At 42.0% G+C, this 22143-nt stretch overlaps 1 protein-coding gene across 25 annotated transcripts in view; it reads right to left on the reverse strand.

Annotated features, from left to right (window-relative positions):
- Pum1 (pumilio RNA binding family member 1) overlaps positions 1-22143 on the reverse strand; it is a 127599-nt gene that overhangs the window by 67502 nt on the left and 37954 nt on the right. For 14 of the 25 annotated variants that reach the window (XM_052715361.1, XM_052715380.1, XM_052715379.1 and 11 more), the window contains 2 exons: positions 3115-3223; positions 2059-2237 (listed from right to left, as the gene is read on the reverse strand). The exons of 9 other annotated variants lie outside the window; for them this stretch is intronic. In XM_052715361.1, coding sequence (XP_052571321.1) covers positions 2059-2237; positions 3115-3223 — 288 coding nt within the window. The remainder of the gene's footprint in view (positions 1-2058; positions 2238-3114; positions 3224-22143) is intronic. 2 more of the 25 variants (XM_052715362.1, XM_052715376.1) reach the window with 1 other exon arrangement.

The raw sequence follows: 22143 nt of genomic DNA on the forward strand, positions 1-22143 counted from the left end.
TGAGAACTAGAGAGTGAGTGATTCAGGTGTCATCCTAACCAACAGCAGAGTAAACCTGGGTTAGAGAAAGCATCAGCAGAAAGCAACACCAATGCTGACCAGGCATTCTCTGGTCAGCAGGCCTTCATCTGCCAGAAGATGGCACCTGCTAACACCCTGGCTTTATAGTCATCAGTCTTCCTCTATCAAACTACAGATGGCACAGAAGTCAAAATATTGGATAACATTTTATTCCCCACAGCCATCCTCTTAAGAAAGGAGAACACAGACTTACAGAGTTACTATTATCTTGGATGTATGTCTCAGAAGCTTAGAAAAGTATCTGACTGCTAAGAGTCCTATCTCCTGTGGACACTGTTTTCAGTTGGAGGTGGGGCAGTTATCAGATTTCATCCGGCCTGAGGCTTAATTTCATCCAATCACAATAACTATGAGAGAGATAAAAATCACCAATTTCCCAAAACAACTAAGAATGGGACCCTACTTTACAATCCAAAGGCAGGGCTTTATCATAAAAACTGCCTTAAAAATGATTCCATAGTAATAATTATTCCACTCTTTAATCTTTTCAATTAAATTTTCCCCCCTCCTACAAACTTCACAGCAATCCAGGTGTGTGCCTGTGGCTAATGTTCACAGAGCAGAAACTGGTCAGAAAATGCACAGCCATTGTCCTCCAGGCTCCTGGTCACCACACCAACAACTCAGTGCGCCACACTCATTCCTCTACAGTAAGTAACTCAAAGCAGCAGGCAGTGTTTAGAAGGCAGCGACTTTCTCAAAGCAATCTTGGAGGTGAAGGTGTGGAGGAAGTGAAGTGAGTATGAGTGAATACAGAGTTCCAGTCTTCTCTTGGGAAGACAGACAAATGAGCATTTGGCTTGATCCCATTCCTCACTTACCCAAAGTGTAAATCTTGTTCTCCCCCAAGGATTCCCTTAAGAATAAACACAGAAGCAGTTCCCTATCTGATTTATAAGTCACTATGTCAAGAACGTACTTGGCATACAGAACAGGCTACCAAATACTACTGCTACTCTGGCGTTTTAAGAGACAGAAGGGAAACAGGACTGGCACAGAAAAGTACTCTAGATAACAAATGAAACATATAAATATGCATATGGATGAAACCAAAATTATGATGATTGGGGAGGGGGGGAAGTATCTCAAACATCTGCCACCAGGTAGTATTAGACCACAATAACTTTCCAAGAAAAGGCTGAAAAAGAACAGAACAAAGCAAGTTAGGAGGTAAAGGCAGCAGGCAAGGCAGATTCCGGAGTCTCTAGTGGTCCCCTGAGCTGCAGCACATAACACCAGCCAGAGTACAAACTGAGGAAAACAACCTCAAGTCCATCTCTTCTTTAAGATTCTTTGATCTATAAAGCTAATGATATAGACAATGTGCTTTGAGAAAGCAATCACAAAGTTTCAGAAAGAATGCTACGATTTAACAGGAAGCGGCAAGAAGCACATGCTGCTGTGGCTGCCATTCAGCCAGGGTAAGTGAGATCAGTGGCAATGGATTAAAAAACCACACACACACACACAAAACAAATCAAAGAAACTTCAAACTCCCCCCAATAGGATAGGCACAGAAAACAAAGCTGCTCAAGAAAGACCACCATAAAATTAAAATCTAGCCTGCAGAACAAGAATGACCACATGTGCCTTGTCCTTTTTAAGGTTCTTGGGTAGTGGCCAATCATTCCTCTCAGACAAGTACCTCCTACTGACACCCAACTTCGACTCTCTTTGTAAAGTCCTTCTCTCTTATGCTTTTGGTTGTAAAGAAGAAGGTTTTCCTAGACCAATTAACTGAGACATTGCTTTTATCACGTATCTCACCTAACAATGTGCACCATCCCTGGCGGGGGGAAACGGGACTTTTCCATTTTTGAAGTGTAGCTGACTTCTCTGCTATGCTTGCTGCTGAGCTCTGTGCTACAATGGAAGTGTTTTAAACACCCTGTAATGAAGGCTCGGAGTACCTAGGCACATTGTTCTTTGAGGGGAGGGGAAGAAAGAGATAGGAACAAGTTCCTCAAGCCAACTTACAAATCCTCCTTTTCTTAGACAGGAATCGCCCGGGGATGAGCTCAACACATACTCCACCATGCTAACGCCTAGTCCCCCACTCTCCGATCGTGGGGACAGTACAGAATTGACCTCACTGTTCACATGGAAACTCTGACCAGGTCTTCTCTGCACCATGATTGGCTGGGAAACTGAATGATCTACAAAAAAGATACACAAGTATGACACAGTGCAGCCAGAGGCCCAAACAAATTATGAGTGATGTCTCGTGGATAAAGCAATGTCTGGGAATCAGGAGACCCACCACGGTCGGCTGAGCCAAGGTTTCCTCTTGGGTCTTTCAATAAGCACTGAAATTCTACATAAGCTAAGGACACAGAACACACCCCTCCTCTATGTAGGATAGCAGAGGAGTACAGCAGTTCACATAGCTAGGTAGATAAGCCAATGTTCACCTCTTTGAAGTTGCAGGATTTCTTTAATATTGTTTACTGGCAACAGCAAATCTTTCTGAGGACTCCATTGTAAATGGTCCTGAACACAGCTTGTCCAGTGCTGGGTTTTCTATCCCCCCTCCCTAGAAGCTGTGGCTTCTATCTACCGTTGCTATTTCTGCTCTCCCCAGCCCTCTTCAGGGGAAGTCTATCACGAGAATGTCGTGCCTGGCCTGGTGATTTCATTTGGCCCCACGAACACTTAAAGATTACCCATATATGGCACAGAATGTCAACGGGGGGGAAAAAGAATCATGAAGTTCAAAGTACAGGCTTGGATTTTCCAATTCCAGGCAAGCTGACAGCAGCACAAAGTGAAAACTCAGAGCTAAAATTATGATCATTTCAAATGAGTCCATTCTTCTGTGACTAGCGCTTCAGAAAATACTGAAGATTTGATTTTGTGTTAATTATTTTTAATATATTACATCATCTAAGCTACTTAGTGGCAATTATACTACTGGACAGGACATTTGCTTGGAGTGCTTCTGCCACTGATGTGCAATTCATGACTTGCCAAGTGCTGAGGAAGGGAGCTCTAAGACAGGCATAAATCACAGTAGAGACGCTAGAGCTAGATTACCTGATGTTCCCCAGGCACTGTCTCGCCATTGATCACCCAGGAATATTCCTTTTGGTCCATCTTTGCTGGATTCATCTGTTTCCCAAAACTTTTTACCTGGCAAGAGCTGCTGCAAATTAAAAATAATAGATGCTTTTAAAGAATTCATAAAGAATGAAAGTACAGCAGTCAACACTTTCTTTAGACAAGGGTATTGAAGATGCTCATGGGCCCTTTCGGTCTCAATCAAAGTGTTTTGGCTACACAGCTGTGATCAGAGCACTATTCTTATTTGGTAAAAGACACAGAAAGGCCTAAAGCAAGGGGACACTAATCATAAATATCTAGAATCATTCACTTAGTCTAGGTGAAGATTTCTGAGGAGGAAGTAAGGGTACAAACATCGCTAAGAGGGCTCTAACTGCTTGCTAAGAGGGCTCTAACTGCAAAAGAATGTGTCTGAAACTGTTAACAACACACTGTCTGCACACACACTGCCTGACCATACCAAGTCCCTCAAGCCAGAGCCCGAGCCCAGCTCTGAAGCCCAGCTGTAGAATGCTAGCTCCAACTTCTACCAACCAACCACTTTCCCATCACATCCACCTGCTCTAAGATTTTAGAAAGAGAGGATCTAAGCCGTTCATCTACTTCTAGAAGGGAAAACAAATTTCTTAACCTCTGTTAGGTTTAATACAAGCTTGATATTGCCATTAAAGTGACTTCAATCAAAGAAACAGTGGTCACAGTTACAAAGAACTTAAGGCTGCCAATCGTTCTTGGTCTGGTCACTAGCTTTACTTAATAAACTCTTACTTCCTCTAATTATGCTTTCTTTTCAACGGCTATTCCTCAAACAGGATACCAAGAAGCTTGAGATAACATGTAATCACTATTTCTGAGCATAAGAAGGCATACCTGAAGAGCTGACCTATGCGATGTCAGAAATGGAATGCTGACTTTCAGTAATAAAGCACCAGAAAGCCCAGGAGTTCCGCTCTCCTCCTGGACAGGTTGAACTTCCCAACTTAGTAACTACACCTGAGCACAATACAGAAAACGAAGTTGTCCACAAAAAACGAACCCCAGCTTTCCAGCCTCACTCCTACTTTCTCAGTACAATGTTAACCCACTGTCAACAAATTCCATCAAACTATTGCACGGGCAAAGGCCACTACATGAACCCAAGCAGTTTACCACCTTTTTCAAACAGGAAGAACCCTAACAAAAGACTTCCAGTCTGGCATTTAATTGTCCAAATGCTAGGCAGTCTCAAAGACAGACAGTTAAATCACAAGCATCAGTCAATCCTTCATCAGTGCTTTTGGGGTCTGTTAACTAGAGTTGCTTGGGAAAGAAAGAGGGAAAAGAAGAGGGAGAAAACAGGTTTCCATATAAGCTAAGCAGGAGTCAGGAATCCCTGCTAAGTAAGTCTGATGTGCCCTGGGAACTACCATTAAACTGCCCTCGGCCTTCTCCTCTCTTTTTGATGCCAAACCTGTTTTTCAGAGGCTGTGCCAATCAAAAATATCAGCAAGTATCAACAGCTTCTTGGGAAACATATTCAGTAGCATCAGACATAAGCAAAATCATGGTCAAATTACAGAAGAGATACTGAAAATTATTAACTATATAAGGGACAATTTAAAAGAATTCCTGCTTTCACATTCTATTTCTATTTTTCATCTTATAAATGGCCTATCCAAAGAGCCCATAAAACTTCCTTACTCCCTGGCTGTATCCCTTCTGCCACTCCCACCTTTAAGTCTGACAAAAATCCTCACTCTTCTTTTGAAGAGGGTGAGACCAAACAGGAGTCCCAATTTAACACCATCTTTATCCTAAAAGAAGCAACCTATCAACACAATTTGTGTTGGTTAATTTTATGCTATGTGAAATGGAGCAAAAGTGATTGATTGAAACCAGTCCTATGCTGCCATTTTTTTCAATCTTAGTCCTTCTCCATGTAAACTCAAAAATAGCCTTGCTATGATTTATCAAGCTGGTAACAAAAAGCAGCAATCTTTGAGTTCAAGGTGTCAAAGGGGACTTGTGGGATTCTGGTGTTGTTTACTATTGTCATTGGGCTGTCACAACATGCAAAGCAGCAAGTACAGGTGAACAGATGAAAGCAAAGTGTTTCTAGGCTCGACTCCTTAAAAGGGAAACAGTACAGCAAGCACAAGGCACAGCACTAAAAAGTGGAGATTTTGGGGGCTGGTGAGATGGCTCAGAGGGTGAAGGTGCTTGCCTCCAAACCTGATGACTTGAGTTCAAATCCCTGGAACCTACATGTTACAAGAAGAGCATCAACTCCACATGTTGTCCTCCATACACAAACTATGGCACACGAGTCCACAAACATACACATATGCACACCAATAAATTCACAATGAAACAAATTAACAATGTAAAAGAAGAATTAAGGTAAAAAGTCCACTTCCTATTAGTAACAGATGCAAGCAGAATATATATATCAAAAATGTGTTTCTAGCTCACTGAGTCAACCAGTTCTCCTACTACTACTAAAAATAAAAAACAAGTACTAAATAGATGTTAGAGGTAACCCCCACAGTACTAGAGCTCCATATACATTTGTGAAGTGGAGATCAGTTAACTACTATCAGTGAGAACAGCAGACACTATTTGGGCAAGTTCCCAAGAGATAAAGAGAAAGAAGAGGGAAGAACAGAGTGCAGCATGCTGATTGGGGCCAGCCAGGGTAGAAAGGGTGAGTTGCTTGGATGATCAGCAAACAGGAAAGCAATCCCTGAACCAGGGATCTGGGCAAAGTTAAAAGCAAGCTTAGCTAAACCCTTTAATATCTCTAAGTTCTACACAGAACCTAGCATTTCCCCTGTAAAACCTACTGTCTGTACTGTCTGTACTCAATTATGGTAAGCACAAGAGCTGACTGCAAATGACCTAGTCCTGTTGTACTGTAAACAGGCCCTGATAATGGGATGCTGTGAGGTCACAAAAGTCTACAGTGCACTACACTGCTTCTATTTCCTCTGACTACCACCACTGCCCAGCTTGCTCACTTTTAGACAGTTGCTATGCTGTGAACCACACCAGAAAGTGGCCCACTTGGCACAGAATCAAAAGAGATCGCTACACAACAATTCACTAGGAACTGAAGCCCTGAGTCCATGAAGACCAGGATCCTGACATCAACCACATGAATTTGGAAGATCCTTCTCTAATAAAGCTGAGCAAATATTCAGACCTGGTAGACATCGTACCTGCAGCTTGTAAGAGACCTTAGGAAGTCATGAGATTTAAACAATGGCCTTCTAAGCTGTCTGGGATCTGTTATCCAGTGGAGGAACTGATCCAATCATGACTATGTATTTCAAACACTTGAGTTTGTTTTTAAGAAACACTTCTTGCCTGATGGTGGCCTTTAATCCCAGCACTCCAGCACTCCAGGCTGAGACAGGCAGATCTCAGAGTTTGAGGTCAGCCTGGTCTACAAAGTGAGTTCCAGGACAGTCAGGGAGGGTTCTTACACAGAAAAACCCTGTCTGTTAGAAAAAGAGAGACAGACACTGACTTCTCATCCCATTTGTTATAGCTAAATCCCAGTGCTAGAAAGTACAGTGGTTTTTGATTTAGGAAAAAGTAATTAGCTCTGTCATTCCATATTCTCCCCTACTCTGGCTTCTAACCCTTCCACAGTGATAATAAGTAGCTTTTAAATGCTGAATGACACGCAGTGGCAACACTTTCAACTTTTTATTCAATGTCAATGAGAGTAAGAATATCTACCGTCAACGCTGATGTTAAAACAGAACTAGGTAACAACTTTATTATAAAACAAAATCAAGATCCAAGAGCCACTTAAATTCAGCAACCACCCCTCTGGAGGTAAGTCTATCTACTACACAAGCCAACTCAACAAGTAGTTGCCAAACTTTCACTTCAGCCAGACTTAACCTCAATCACTGCAAATTTAAATGCAAGCACATTATTTGTGAGATATGGAGTGGGGGAGAATTATTGACAATCTACACAAAGCAACATTCCCAGCCAGCAGACTTTCTCTTTTCTTCTGTGGAACAGGTAAACCCAGGCAGGCTTGGAACTCCCTAAGAAATCCAGGCTGATTCCAGCTCTAGGCAATTCTCCTGCTTCAGCTTCCTGGTGCAGAGATTACAGCCAAAAGTCAACAAATCTCAGGGCAGCTTTACAAAATTCACTTTAAGGGAAAACTAGGCTATAAAGATTATGATCTGACGATTGTTTTTGTTTTTTCTTTCTTTCTTTTCTGTTTTTGTTTTGTTTTGTTTTTCGTGACAGCGTTTATCTGTGTAGCCCTGGATGTCCTAGAACTCGCTCTGTAGACCAGGCTGGCCTCAGATTAGAAATTTCCCTGCCTCTGCCTCAAGTGTTGGGATTAAAAGCGTGCACTGCCGCCACCGCCGCCGCCGCCGCCGCCACCACCCAGCAAGATCGGCCAATTCTAAAGGAAAGCAATGAGAATTAGGAATTGGTCCAAAAAAAGCCAAGGAGACAGATGCAGTCAGACTATTAACCCAGTTGGCACGCAGGAAAAGAGCAGAGGCCTCAAGTCCACACCTATGAAGTCAGTTTGAGTATAAGAGACACTGCAATCATGAGTCCGACATCTTCTCCGGCTCCAATGCTAGCAGCAAGCAGCTTCTCAGAACTGACTTTCTGAGCCAAGCACAGTGATCACTGACCACAGTGACCCTGTCCACTGAGAGCTAGTTTTTCCTCAGACTGCAATTAGGCTTTTACACATTAGTATCTTATGGTTCTGGTTAGAGTGAGGTCAATGTCATAACGCAATTTATGAGCAATAAAGGCCTACTTTAAGATCTACAAACCGCCAGGTGGTGGTGGCACACACCTTTAATCCCAGCATTCGGGAGGCAGAGGCAGGCAGATCTCTGTGAGTTTGAGGCCAGTCTGGTCTCCAAAGCGAGTTCCAGGAAGGGCACAAAGCTACACAGAGAAACCCTGTCTCGGAAAACCTAAAAAAAAAAAAAAAAAAAAACAACTACAAACCAGTTGGGCGATTGGTGGCGCACGCCTTTAATCCCAGCACTCGGGAGGTAGAGGAAGGCAGATCTCTGTGAGTTCGAGGCCAGCCTGGTCTACAGAGTGAGTTCCAGGACAACCAGGGCTATATAGAGAAACCTTATCTCCAAACCCCCCTCCCCAAAAAAAGAAAGACAAACCTAAAAATGGGTTTGGGGTGGGGGAGTTGTCATATTGCCATCCTCAGCAATAGAACAGACCTTGTTCTCTTTCCCTATAATGTCCCATCAAATGGAATTCCTAATTGGATAGAAGGAAAAATATGCCATTTTATCTTCTGAACCATAGGTTCATAAAGGAAATACTTAAACCAGTTAACACTTTGTGAGGCTTCGAGAAAGTAGGAGAGAAGTACTAGTTTACAAGCAATTAGACACTCGGAAAACTGACATATTGCCTAGGAACACCTTCCCTGGTTTTTAAGTCTAACAAAAAAAGAAAATAAAAGTTATACTCAGTGGAGTATGGTTACACATGCCTGTAATCTTGGCAATCAGAAGCAGAGGCAGAACTATCACAAATTCACTGTAAGCCTGTTCTACGCCAAGTCTAAGCTGGCAAAGACCTTGTCTCAAACATTTAAAACCAAGAACCTCACAGTCATCATATATCCCTTATTAAGGATCGATCCTTTAACACATGAAGCCTCTAAGGTAGCTTCCTTAGTTCAGTGATAATATACAGGAACTCTCTGAATTCCACATTTGACTCAAAATCATTGTCTGCCTCATCTCACCTTATAAATGAACATCAAATGAAATGATGCAATACAGCTCACAATGAAGAACTACTCCTACTCTAGAGGAGAGGAGTAAGACTTCCCCAACCCAGCCTGGGTATGATAGCGCACACTTATAATCCCTGCACTCAGGAGACAGAGGCAGGTAGATCTCTGTGACAGAGAAATAGGGGGCGGGGTGAGGGCGCGCGACTTCCCTGACACAAGGCTGCCCAATGTACTCAGCCCGCAGACAAAGCAAGCAGTGCCACCTAGGCCACTGCAGTAAAAAATCACTAACCAACCAAACCCCACAAGAACCATGACTACAGCTCTGCAGACCCTAAAGAAGCTATTACTGAGGATTAGCGCGTATGACCACTTCAATTCTAATATTTGCCTAGGGAAGTATCCGTGAGGTTCTCTGAGGGCCTTAACAGCAACTGTGCATTCTTTCTGCTTCACTACGCTCTAAAGGGTTAACTGCTTAGACTTTGTAAACCCATGTTGCGAATAGCTACCCACCTCTCTTCTCCACCACCACTCTCTCTCCTCTCTCCCCCTCTTTTGTCTCTTCTCTCTCCCCCCAACACACTACTCCCAGGAAAACTTGGCTTATAAGACACACAGCGATGCTTACAAACTCACAGGCATGATCAGGACTCATGTTATCATAACTGGCTACTCAAATTTCCAAGCCTACAAGTCTCTTCATATCTATTCTCATCACTTTGATTACACTAAGTCAGAAAAAGGGCCTTCTGAGACTGAAAGGTGAGCTATGATGGTGATTGCAGTAATTCACAAGCCCATGAAAAAAACCAGCATTTCCAGAACCTTCTCAAAACCTTAACTCCATCAAATTTAGCTAGTCCCTCCATACCAGATTGTTGTGAAGCCAAAGGAGACAACCCAGAAAGTGTTCACAAATGCCATGACCTATACAGATGCTAAGTCATTATTCTGTTTATTAAAGTTTTTTGTTTTATTTTTGGGGTTTAGCTGTTGGTGGTGGTGGTGGTGGTGGTGGTGGTGGTGGTGGTGGTGGTGGTGGTGGTGTGTGTGTGTGTGTGTGTGTGTGTGTGTGTGTGTGTGTGTGTGTGTGTTGGAGTGGGGGGGGGGTGTTCGAGACAGAGTTTCCCTGTGTAACAGTCCTGGCTGTCATGAACTCGCTCTGTAGACCAGGCTCACCTGGAACTTACAGAGATATTCACCTGCCTCTACCTCCCCAGTGCTGGCAAATTAAAGGTATGCACCACCATCTTTATATTAACGTTTTATTCAAGTTTGAAAAACAAAAAAACAAAGCCAATCTGGGATATAGAGTGAGCTAGTGTCTCAGAAAATAAAGAAATAAAAGTATAAATCAATTATTCACACAACTTTTAAAATAAAGACTGAGTCATTCACTAACTGCTACAATTCTTTCGAGGGTTCTAGGGGTGGGGAAGTTGTCAGAATCAGAATGAATAAAGGGCCATCTGAATTCCCAAGAATTTATCTGAACAACAACAAAACAAACAAAACAAAACAAAAAGCCTCTTCAATCTGCCACGGTAGTGCATATATATACCTATAATCCTAACAACTCAAGACTAATGGAGAATTACCACATACATGGGTTACAAACAAGATCCTTTCTCAACACACACAGACTTTCTCCCCCACCCAACAAAATGCATTAAAGATTTTTAAAGAAAAAGACTGCCTCTCTTTGTGCATTGTTCCCTTTTGGATCAAGATCCAAGATTTGCCGGGCGATGGTGGCACAGTCCTTTAATTCCAGCACTCGGGAGGCAGAGGCAGGTGGATCTCTGTGAGTTCAAGGTCAGCTTGGTCTACAGAGTAAGTCCAGGACAGGCTCCAAAGCTACACAGAGAAACTCTGTCTCAAACAACGCGCCCCCCCCCCGCCCCCCCACACACACACACAAAAAGAGAAAGAAAAAGAAATCCAAGATGGACCTGGAAGATGGATCAGTGGGTAAAGGTACTTCCCTAATGGCCTAAGATTAATCTCCAGAACCTGTATTATGGAGGGAGCAAGCTAACTGACCCTAAAATTGTTCTCTGACCTCCACATGCCTATCCACACACATAAAAGATTTTTTGGTTGTTGTTTTTTTAGTATCAGAATGATACCAGGGATAATGGCACACATCTGTAATCCCAGCACTTGGAAGGCAGAAGCAGAAGGAGTCTGAATCTGAGGATAGATAGCCTGTGCTATTACATAGTAAGACTCTCTCTTTAAAAATAAAAATAGCCAGGCGGTGGTAGCACACTCCTTTAATCCCAGCACTCGGGAGGCAAAGCCAGGCGGATCACTGTGATTTCGAGGCCAGCCTGGTCTACAGAGCAAGATCCAGGACAGGTACCAAAACTACACAGAGAAACACAACAAAAAAAAACCACCAATGAATAAATAAAATAAAAATAACAAAAATCAGTGCTTATTGATGTAACAAGATTATGAATTCCTTGCTGAATTAGTAGGGACAGCAAGAAAGCACAGCAAATAACTGTCATCAAGCCTGATCACCTAAATTCAATCCCTGAGACCCACCTAGTGGAGAGAACTGACTCCTTCAAGTTGTACTCTGACCTATAAACATACAAAGTGGTAAGTACACACACAATTTCAACATTTTTAAATATCCTTAACAGTTTACAACTCATAGTCTAATAAATGAAACCTGATATTAAGTGATCTTGAGTTCACTACAAATAAACCATTTTCTTTTAAGCAGACAACATTTGCTTCAACATGAATTCAAAATGACAAAAGCTGGTGGTAATTTAGGAGAGTATACTGTATTATCTGACATAATTTTAATACCTAAAGTTGCAGCTAAGTTTACAAATGGTAGCTTAAATAAGGAGCAATAAAAATCATCACTGGGGCTGGAGAGATGGCTCAGAGGTTAAGAGCACTGACTGCTCTTCCAGAGGTCCTGAGTTCAACTCCCAGCAACCACATGGTGGCTCACAACCATCTGTAATGAGATCTGGTGCCCTCTTCTGGTCATACATGCTGTATACAAAATAAATAAATCTTTAAAAAAAAAAAAAAATCATCACTGACGTCATCACAACGCCAATTATTCTACTAAAATAAACATATGACAGGGCTGGGGTTGTGGCTCAGTTGTTGGCGTGCTTGCCGAACCTGCAAAGTCCTCAACTTAATGCCCAGCGATACATGAACCCTCAGTGTGGGAAGGAAATTTTTTTTTAAAGATTATTATTATTATCGTGTGTGTGTGTGTGTGTGTGTGTGTGTGTGTGTGTGTGTGTGTGTGTGTGTGTAAGAAGAGGGAGGGAGGGAGGGAAGGGAAGGGAGGGAGGGAGGAGAATATTTGCCATGTGTGTCTGTCTGTGTGCATGCTCGCGCTGTCACGGCCAGAAGAACTCCCCTGGCACTAGGTCACAGGCAGCTCGGGAGTAGCAGCAAATACCCTGACCCATCTCTCCAGCCCCTGAAACTAACAATTTCTTTTTGCCCTGGGTTATAAGGCACTTCTGATAAGCAGGGTTAGTGCCATTCAACACCAGTTACACTGCAGTGAAACCCACCCATCACTTGGCTGGCCAAGATAAAGTCATTGATTCATCCTTCCTGAATCTAAAAAATCCAATGCTGATTTTTCTGTCTGTGGAAAAAGTAAGTTTCTCCAGCAGGAAATGCATGTCTGTAATCCCAGCACCCAGGATGCTGAGGCTGGAGTGCAAGGTCAGTCTGTGTTCAAAGCAAGAAATTAAGTTTTGATGGTCTATTTTTTTTTTTTGCGTGGGGGGGGGAATGGGGGTTGACACACGGACACAGACCACGGACACCAGGGTTTCTCTGTATAGCCTTGACTGCCCTAGGACTCACTCTGTAGATAGGCTCAGACTCAGAGATCTGCCTGCCTCTGCCTCCAAATATACCTGCACGCATATGATACACATACACATAATGAAATAGTAACTGAAGAAATTCTTCACATGGGGTGAGAAGACAGTCTACAGTAACTCAGGTGTGAAGCCCTAATAGAAAGTTAAGAACCCTGTAGGACCATGTGTGTGCCTGGTGTCTGCAGAGGTCAGAATTCTAGAGGCACTGGATCCCCTGGAATTGAAGTTACGGATTTGTGATCCATCATGAGGGTGCTAGGAATCAAATCTGGGTCCTATGCAAGAGAAACAAATGCTATCAAACATTGAACCACCTCTCCAGTCCCTTGCAAAGAAATTTAATTCCCTCCAAAACAATCAAATTCCAATTAAAAATGTAACCTAGTAAAACGCAAATGCTGGGGGGGGGGGGGAGACACCTGTAGGATGCCACTCAGCTTTCCCACTGCTTTACTTATTCAGTTTATTTACTATGATACAGAGTGGCAGTCGGGGACTTGTGTGTGCTTGACAAGCCTCTGAGACCCATGAGCTACATCCCCAGCCCTCAGAGAAAGTTTTGGGTTTTTTGTTTTCTTTAAACTGCAATTTCTTTCTTTTTCTTTTTAAGATTTTTTTTTTAATGTTTTACATGTGTACCACATGAGTGCCTGGTGCCTTCAGAGGTCATCAGATCTCTTGGAAATGGAGTTATGGATGGTTTCGAACCGCCATGTAGGTCCTTAGAATCAAACCCAGGTCCTCTGCAAGAAGAACTCTTAACCACTGAGTCATCTCTCCTGCCCTTGTTAACTGTAATTACAAATTAAAAATCAAGACCTATTATAATGAACAAGAATGCAACCACTGAAACAAATTTATTGCTTAAGTTTTTTTTAAACTGGGAATCTATTCTGTAGTCAACTGAGGCACAAAGGGCTAATGTAGAGAGACTTTGTTTCATCCATCCAGAAGGAATTAAGGTGCCCTGAAGAGCCACCTGCTGAGGAACCAAGAGGTATATATCTGTGGAGGGGGATGGAGATATGAAGAACTGATGCCCTTTAGAACACCCATCAGTCAGTGCTGCAAGCTGGCTTTTGACAATCCCTACACTTTGATACACAGCCATTAAGAGCAACTTGTCCTGAAACAGTCTGCAAAAAAACATGCTACTTTCAGGAAGCAAGTCCTTCAAAGACATCTGGACACACTGATAGCACATCAAAGGTACTATCACTTGTGATGCACTGACCTGGAGACAAGTCATACCCTGACCTCTCTCCACTGAGAACTCCTAGAGTCCATTAAAGCTTTCTTTACAAGCTCCCACTTCAAGTTACTGGAACACTTCTCTCTAATCTTAACACTTGACAAATTGACAATCAGTCTAGAAAAATGACAGGAAGATATACACAATAAAATAAAAGTATGTTGTCTGTCAAGTTACCTACTGATGAAGTCACATGCTTTTATTCATGTATAAATGATACAGCCGATCTGTGTTCCAACCATATTCCTGTTAAAATGGGCCTATATGTTATTTAAAAAAAAAAATCCTACACAATTTTTCTTGATCCCTTACCACAAAGTTCAGGAATAAGGCAGTGCGGAGCACCATTTCATAATCAACACCCTCTAGAACCTGAAATTCCAAACAAATACAACACTCAACTCATGCCCATCGTCAGTCGGCCTCTCTAGTACTCAAGTGTGAGCAATACTATGCCAGAGACAGGAGTGCCCTTTCCATGCATTCTCAGAAACGACTACTTCAAAAATTTAGCTACTATTTATACAGGGAATAACAACACAGAAAAGACTTTCTCTAAGTGCCCCATTATGAGAACCACACCAAAATACAATGAAATAAGTCTGATGTTCTCTGATTCCTTATAGCAAAATTAAGAGAAAGATTTGCTAGGCATTGTGGTACAAACCACACCCTTAATCACAGCACTTGAAAGGTAAAGGCAGGCAGAGCTCTATGAGTTTCAGGCCAGCCAGGGCTACAGAGAAACCCTGTCTCAAAATTTAAAAAACACCTTTAATCCCAGCACTTATAAGGCAGAGGCAGGCTAATCTCCAAATCTGAACACAGCCTGGTATACACAGTGAGCTTCAGTACAGTCAGAGTTACAAAGAGAAACTTTGTTTTGAAACACAAAAAAAATCCCAATAAATAAACAAAACAACAAAAAAGAAATGCATACATCATAGTTAATACATATCTGAGCAAGCAACAAAGCACAAGTAAGCCCAACTTCCTAGACATCATTATGTCTGGCTATGCACACGGAATAGAGGGTGTGTCTATGCCATAGTAGATGATACAGAAAAAGCAGCCTATCCATCTGGAAGCATATGGTAGAGCGTGCCTACCATCCCCCCCCCACCCCCAGTACTCATAGCACAGAGGCAAGATCACTGCACGTTCCAGGCTAGACAGGGCTACACAGTAGGGCTCTGGCTCAACAACAGAACGCCTGCATATCAGACTCAACTTGAAAGGCAGCAGCACTGTTGGATCCTTGGATACCTGTGCATAAGTAGTTATCAGTGCTTCTGACGTAACTATTTGCAAAAGAGGAACGAGGCCTTTCAGTTTTGTTGCTATCCATCCTCTTTCTCCACATCTTCACAACCCTAGGGGCAGGAAAGGCATCTAAGTGCTGCATCTGTTTATTGAATTGAACTGGAGGTCTGGGTGGACAAGTGGGGAACCTTAAGAACAGAAGGAATCCTCTGCAACCTGAACTCACTCTATAACTTTTAGCTGGTGAGAGAGCAGGAGAGCTTAATGGAGGAGCACAAACTAGCAGCTGAGCTTTGGAAGAGTAAAACTCAACATGATGGACTGGGAGTAAGGTATCTAGGTTCAAACAACTGGAGCATGATCACATCAGTCTCTTGCTGCCTCGCTATTTTAAAAAAAAAAAAAAGCATTCTAACAACGGACCATCATGAAAATCATGTCTATGAAGTAACAATCATAGCCAGAAAAACTGTATTTGTTCCTATTCTTTTTCTGTGCTCAACAAAATGGAATTCGTCTATTCAGTATTGACACTTCATAGTTTTACCTGGTCTTTTTCCTCATCTTTAAAACAAACAAACAAAAGTGGAAAGATGGAAGCGCAAGTCAGGTAAAGTGGTACAAACCTATAATTCCAGCATTTTCCAAGAAAAAACAGTGTAAGTTCAAGGCCAGCCTTGGCTACATAGTGAAGACATATTTTACACAACAAAGCAAATGGCTCACAGATGATGGATGCTACTGATGGTATCGCATAAATATGGTATTGGAAGCTGGCATTTACTGTTATGTAAGTGTTTAGTTGCTTGACTCTCAAATCAAATATATAAATATGCATCAAAAAGACACTAATAAACAGCCATGGTGGCACACACATTTAATCCCAGCACAAAGGCAGGTAGATCATTGTAAAAGGCCAGCCTAGAGGGCTGGATAGATGGCTCCAGCAGTTAAGAGCACTGGCAGTTCTTCCAGGAGGCCCAGATTCAATTCCCAGCACCCACGTGGCAGCTCACAACTGTCTTCCTGTTCCAGGAGGTCTGACTTCCTCATACAAACATACATGCAGGCAAAATGCCGACGAAGATAAAAATAAATAATAATAAAAGGTCAGCCTAGACTATGTGGGAAGATCCTGCACTTTTGAGACAGGGTCTCTCTACATAGCCCTGGCTGTCCTACAACTCACTATGTAGACAAGGCTGGCCTCCTGATTGCTGGAATTAAAGGTATACAAAACTATATTCATCCTCTTTTTTTTAAGCTAACATTTTAGCCAAAAGAAGAGCATGAAAGGGTAGAAATACATTAGCATAGGGGTCCTACTATGCTTACTGCATTTTCACATTCCGAGGCAGCTCAATGTACACAGTAGGTCAGCCCAGCCTTCTCGGACAAGTGATAAGGTAGATGTACGACAGGCTGAACACAGGTCTCAAAACGATGGGACAAGGAGTTAGGAACTACATTCCAAAAATCAGACACACTCACTCTTCAGTTTAGAAGGCACCTTACCTTTGCCCTCAAAACACCAAATCTCAAAACTTATTATAAGGCCTCAGGAATATCCCCCAAATAATGCAGAAAAGTCACTTCACATCCAACACACAGTAAGTAACTTAAGTTCGCCATTTACTAAGAGTGTGCTCCTTGGGATCATGTGGCCTGAGTACATTTCATTCTAACAGCAAGATGTAGGAGATGATCTAAACCAAATAGTGTTAATAGAACTAGGGCCTTCACCATTGCTCTCTGTGCTCAACAGCCAGTTTGGAGAGAAGATGTTAGTTAGATGGGCTGGCCAGATACTTTGTATTAATATATCTAAAAAGGCCTGCTTCCTGAGTCAACAGTATGTCTCCTTTCCAACAATCAATTTCGTAGTCAACTGAATGAACTACTACTTTTACGTACCACTACTTAAAAGGACTGCCAGCTTAAACCGCAGTGCCATTCAGGAATTCACAAACCCTTTTAGTTGATCAAAACTTTGTAATTCAATGTCAACCATAATGGAAAATAATTTAACATACTGAGCCACCACATCAAATCCTCACTTGGCCCTGCTTCCAAACCATGTATCCTGAGGGACATTTCCAGTCACTGAAAAGAACTCAATGAGGGCTAGTTGGCAGTTGGCAGTTACATACATTAGCATGTATGAGGCCCAGCATCCATAAACAGAGTATGGTAGTACACACCTATCATTCTAGCACTCCGGAGGTGACAGCAGTAGGATTAGAGACTGGAACTAGAGAGGGTGGCTCAGCAATGAAGAACTTAATGTTCTGGCAGAGGACCTGGGTTTAGTTCCCACCATCTACATGATAGTTCACACCCACTTGTAACTCCCCACTTCAGAAGATCTGACACCCTCTTCTGACTTCCACAAGTTCCTGCATGCAAGATGCACATAAACTCACGCAGGCACACCTATATACATAAAAATATTTTTTAAAGCTGTTCAAGGTCACTATTTGTTAAAATCAGCATGATACAAAAAACCCTATTGTAGGCCAGGAAGTATGTATGGTGGGAGGAATCCAATGAAAAGTTCTAGGATAACCAATCACTCTGAAAGAACAGCATATTTTCCTCTCCCCTCTAAAGGCTGAACCATTCTTTTTCTACATAAGGTCAAACTCCAGCAATCTCTGATCTGACAGAGTCCTAGAAACTAAACTGTTACTCAACATCTCTTAGAGATAGAAAGAGCAGAGTCCAAAGATAAATGTTTAACCACAGATGGAAGCCTGCTCTATGCTGGCCCTATCCTACCAAGTTTTACTTTCTCTGAATAAACAGCTTCCCAGATCACTATGAAATCACTCCCTCCTCTAAATCTATGCTTTTAATCCCAGCACTGGGGAGGCAGAGTTCCTGGTCAGCCAGAGCTTCATAGTAAGAGACCCTACCCCTTAAAATAGATAGAAAGATGGATGGATGGATGAATGGATGGATGAAAATTAAAAAGCCTACCTTACATTCAGGGATACTATTCTTTTCTAATTTCTAGTATCTGCAATTATCATTTAAAGTCTACCGGTGGATAAGGAAGGATTCTTTATCACTTCATATTCAGGGAAAGTGCTCTAAATTTTCTCAATCATATTATTTTAGTGATTTATTCTTATATGTGCACTGGTGTTCTGCATGCATGTATGTCTGTGAAAGGATGTCAGAACCCCCTAGAACTGGAGTTACAGACAATTGTGAACTACTGTGTGGGTGCCTGGTACTGAACCCAAGTCCTCTTAACGGATAAGCCATCTCTCCAGCCTCTTCTCAATCAGATTTAAAACCTATCACCAAGGGTAATAATTTTCTAAGATTTATTTATTTTTATTTTATGTGCATTGGTATGTCTGTGAACATGCCAGATCCCCTGGAACTGTAGACAATTGTAAATTGCCATGTGGGTACTAGGAATTGAACCCAGGTTCTCTGGAAGAGCAGCCAGTGCTCTTAACCACTGAGCCATCTCTCCAGCCCCTATCTAAATACATTCAGTTTAACCAAGAAATGACATGGTGGCCTACACTATTAAACTATCCTAGATATATGAAACATTATGGAATCTTAGTTCATTGTGATGGTGAATGACTATAACATTACCATTTACAAGTGGAGGCAGGAGAATGAGTTCAAGGTCACCTATATGTCAAGTTTGATGTCAACCTGAGTACATGAACCCTATCTCCATCATTACCAACATCCTAAAAAAGAAAAAGTTACTTTTTCTATAAAGGTTAGAAAAATTCAGTTAGCTCATGCTAGTTACCCCAGCCCTTGGAAGGCCGAGGTAAGAGATCTGTTACAATTTCAAAGGCAGCCTGGGAAACAATGAATTCCAGTAGAATGAGACTGTTTCAGGCCCACTACAGTAGCACACACCTTTAATCCCAGTGGTCAGGAGGCAGAAGCAAATATATCTCTCTGTGAGTTTGAGGTCAGCCTAGTCTCCAAATCAAGATCCAGCTAAGGATGCATAGTGAAAGTCTGTCTCAAAAAAAAAAAAAAACCCTATCCAAAAATAACTTTTTTAGACAACCACAAATAAACAACAGAAAAAACAAAGGTCAATTATGCACTAAGGGATCTTTTCATCAATGACTCTCACAATACTAATTTCCTTTCCACAAATCCATCCTTTTTAGGACATAAGCAGTTATGTTCTATACAGAAAGAAAGGACCACACAGGAAACCAATGTAGAAAATTTAAGAACTCAAAGTCAACATGATAGTTAACTGTGATTGTCAACCTAACTGGATTCAGAATGGACTAAGAACCAAACAGAGCACATTCTGGGTACAAGGCACCTCAGAGACTATGATCAACCCCCCAGTGGAGTCTCAAAAAGATGGCGTCGTTACTGGGAGGTGGAGAAAGGCAGAAGGCAGGGACCAGACAGAGCCCTGGAAGTATGTCCCGAGGGGTCTATGTTCTTTGGTCTCTTCCTGTACTCCAGTCTCACTGCTTGTCTGCCATAAACAAGCCCTTCTGTTATGTGTTCCCAACTCGGAAACTGAGAGCTAAAAGAAACAATTCTGGACTATAAAGACATATACAGGCACAACATCCATACACATAAAATAAAAGTAAACCTTGAAGGGGATTTATCTCCCATAAATTAAAAAAAAAAAAAAAAAAAGAAAAGAATTGTTCTTTTATTGTTGCCAGGTATTTGGTCTCAGTGACCACAAAAGAACAGTCCATGATTTTCTGTTTGTACAAAACTACTCTCCTCAGTCCATACCAACGAAGCTGCTCAGGCATGTGTCCCTAAACTTTTGAAGACTTTCAGGTTGAATGAAAGAGCAAGTAAGGCACATGGGAACTAGTTTAACATATCACCCAAATCCCAAGACATAGTCCTTTATTCCTTTTTCACACTCTACACAAGGAGAAAGGAAGCCCTTCAGCTAAAAACAGCTGGACTTTAGGGGCTACAGAGTAGGTTCAGTCGTTAAGAGTACTGGTGGCTCTTCCAGAGGACCCAGGTTCAAATCCCAACACCTAGGAAGCAGCCCAAAAGTGGCTATAATAACTCCAGTTCCAGGGGATCTGACATCCTCTTCTGGTCTCTGCAAGCACCAATCATTCATGTAGTGCATATACACATACACTCAGGCAAAACATCCACACACATGAAGTAAAAGTAACTAAATCTTAGGCTAGGCAATGGTGATGCACACGTTTAATCCCAGAAGAGGCAGGAGGATCTCTGAGTTCCAGGTCACCCAAGGCTACACAGAGAAACTCTGTCTCACCAAAAAAAAAAAAAAAAAAAGTAATTAAACCTTTTTAAAAGTTTTTCCAATAAAAACAGTTGCACTTCAGACAACCAGCAAAGATATGAGAGTGGTATTTTAAGTAACAACTTCTTAGCAAAATTTCTACCAAAAAATGCTCAAAAATCTCTCTATGCCAAGAGTGATGGCAAAGGCTTTAACACGGTAAGGCAGCACTAACAGTATTAGAAATCAAGTTCTTTCAAGGCAGCCAACAGTCTTTGAAGTTTTAAAGACCCATATATGAATGTACTTAAAGTATTCTCTCTCCCTCACCCTAGCACCCACACCACTGTGGCTGGCTTAAAAGTCCATCCAATCATCCATTTAAATTTAGTGTTTGTGTTAGCTATAGTATTCCCTTCAAGAGATGTTTTATTGATAAACAGAAAGAAAAATCTAGCAATTAGACGTTGGAATTAGCCACGAGGTGGTGGCACATGCCTTTAATCCCAGCACTCAGAAGGCAGAGACAAGCAGATCTCTGTGAGTTTCAGGCCAGCCTGGTCTACAGAGCGAATTCCAGGATAGCCAAGGCTACACAGAGAAAGTAGTCAGACTTTTATTATAAAAGCATGCTGTGGACGGGCAGTGGTGGCACTCGCCTTTAATCCCAGCATTTGGGAGGCAGAGGCATTCGAGGCCGGCCTCACCTACAAAGAAAGTTCCAGGACAGCCAGAGCTGATACTCAGAGAAACCCTGTTGGGGGTGAGGGGAGATAATAAATAATTAAAAAAAAAAAAAAAAAAAAAGCATGTTGCTATCTTCTGGTGTGCTACTCTACCCTGCATTTGGGGGGAGGGGGGTCCTTTCCCAATCTGCATGTAACCAAGTCCTCATATGACCAAAAGATGCTTCTTAGTCTGGTACCTCCTCATGATACTGATGTGCTCTCAAAGCCTTTCTCGGGTTGGGGATTTAGCTCAGTGGTAGAGCGCTTGCCTAGTAAATCCAAGGCCCTGGGTTTGGTCCTCAGCTCCGGGAGGGGGCGGGGGGGATAAATTAAATAAATAAATAAATAAATAAAAGACCTCCTGTAAGTTTCAACTATAGAAGAAACTTGTTCTTAGTGTAGACTCTGGGTTTCCTTCACTCTGTATTTCACTGCCCTTTTTGTGTTTCCAAGAGATAACTTGTGTGAGTTATCCAAGCTTAAGGAAGGAGTAATATCTTTCCTGGTGTAGACAATAAACTGTGTCTCAGTGGGTCCAGATAAGCTAATGTATGCAAAGTACTTAATATCTGCCTAGAGGGTAATTAACAAATGGTAGTTACCACTGTTGCTTTGTGAATGTGTTGTTTTGTACTCTGAAAGTCTGAATGAGAAATGTCCCTACAGGCTCAGGCATAAATGAACAGTTAGTCTCCAACTGTTAACACTGCTTAGAGAGAGGTTATGGGGAGGTATAGCCTTCCTGGAGGAAGTATGTCTCTGAAGGCAGAGTTTAAAGCTTTATACCACTTCAAGTTCTGTGTGTTTCATGCCTAAGATAAAAGATGTGTTCTCGTGACCTGTGGTCACATCTCTCCTACCATTATAAACTCTCCTTCTGGAACCAG

This window comes from Peromyscus californicus, unplaced genomic scaffold (genome assembly GCF_007827085.1).
Source record: "Peromyscus californicus insignis strain IS unplaced genomic scaffold, ASM782708v3 Scaffold_5__1_contigs__length_169319896, whole genome shotgun sequence".
NCBI classification, from domain to species: domain Eukaryota; kingdom Metazoa; phylum Chordata; class Mammalia; order Rodentia; family Cricetidae; genus Peromyscus; species Peromyscus californicus.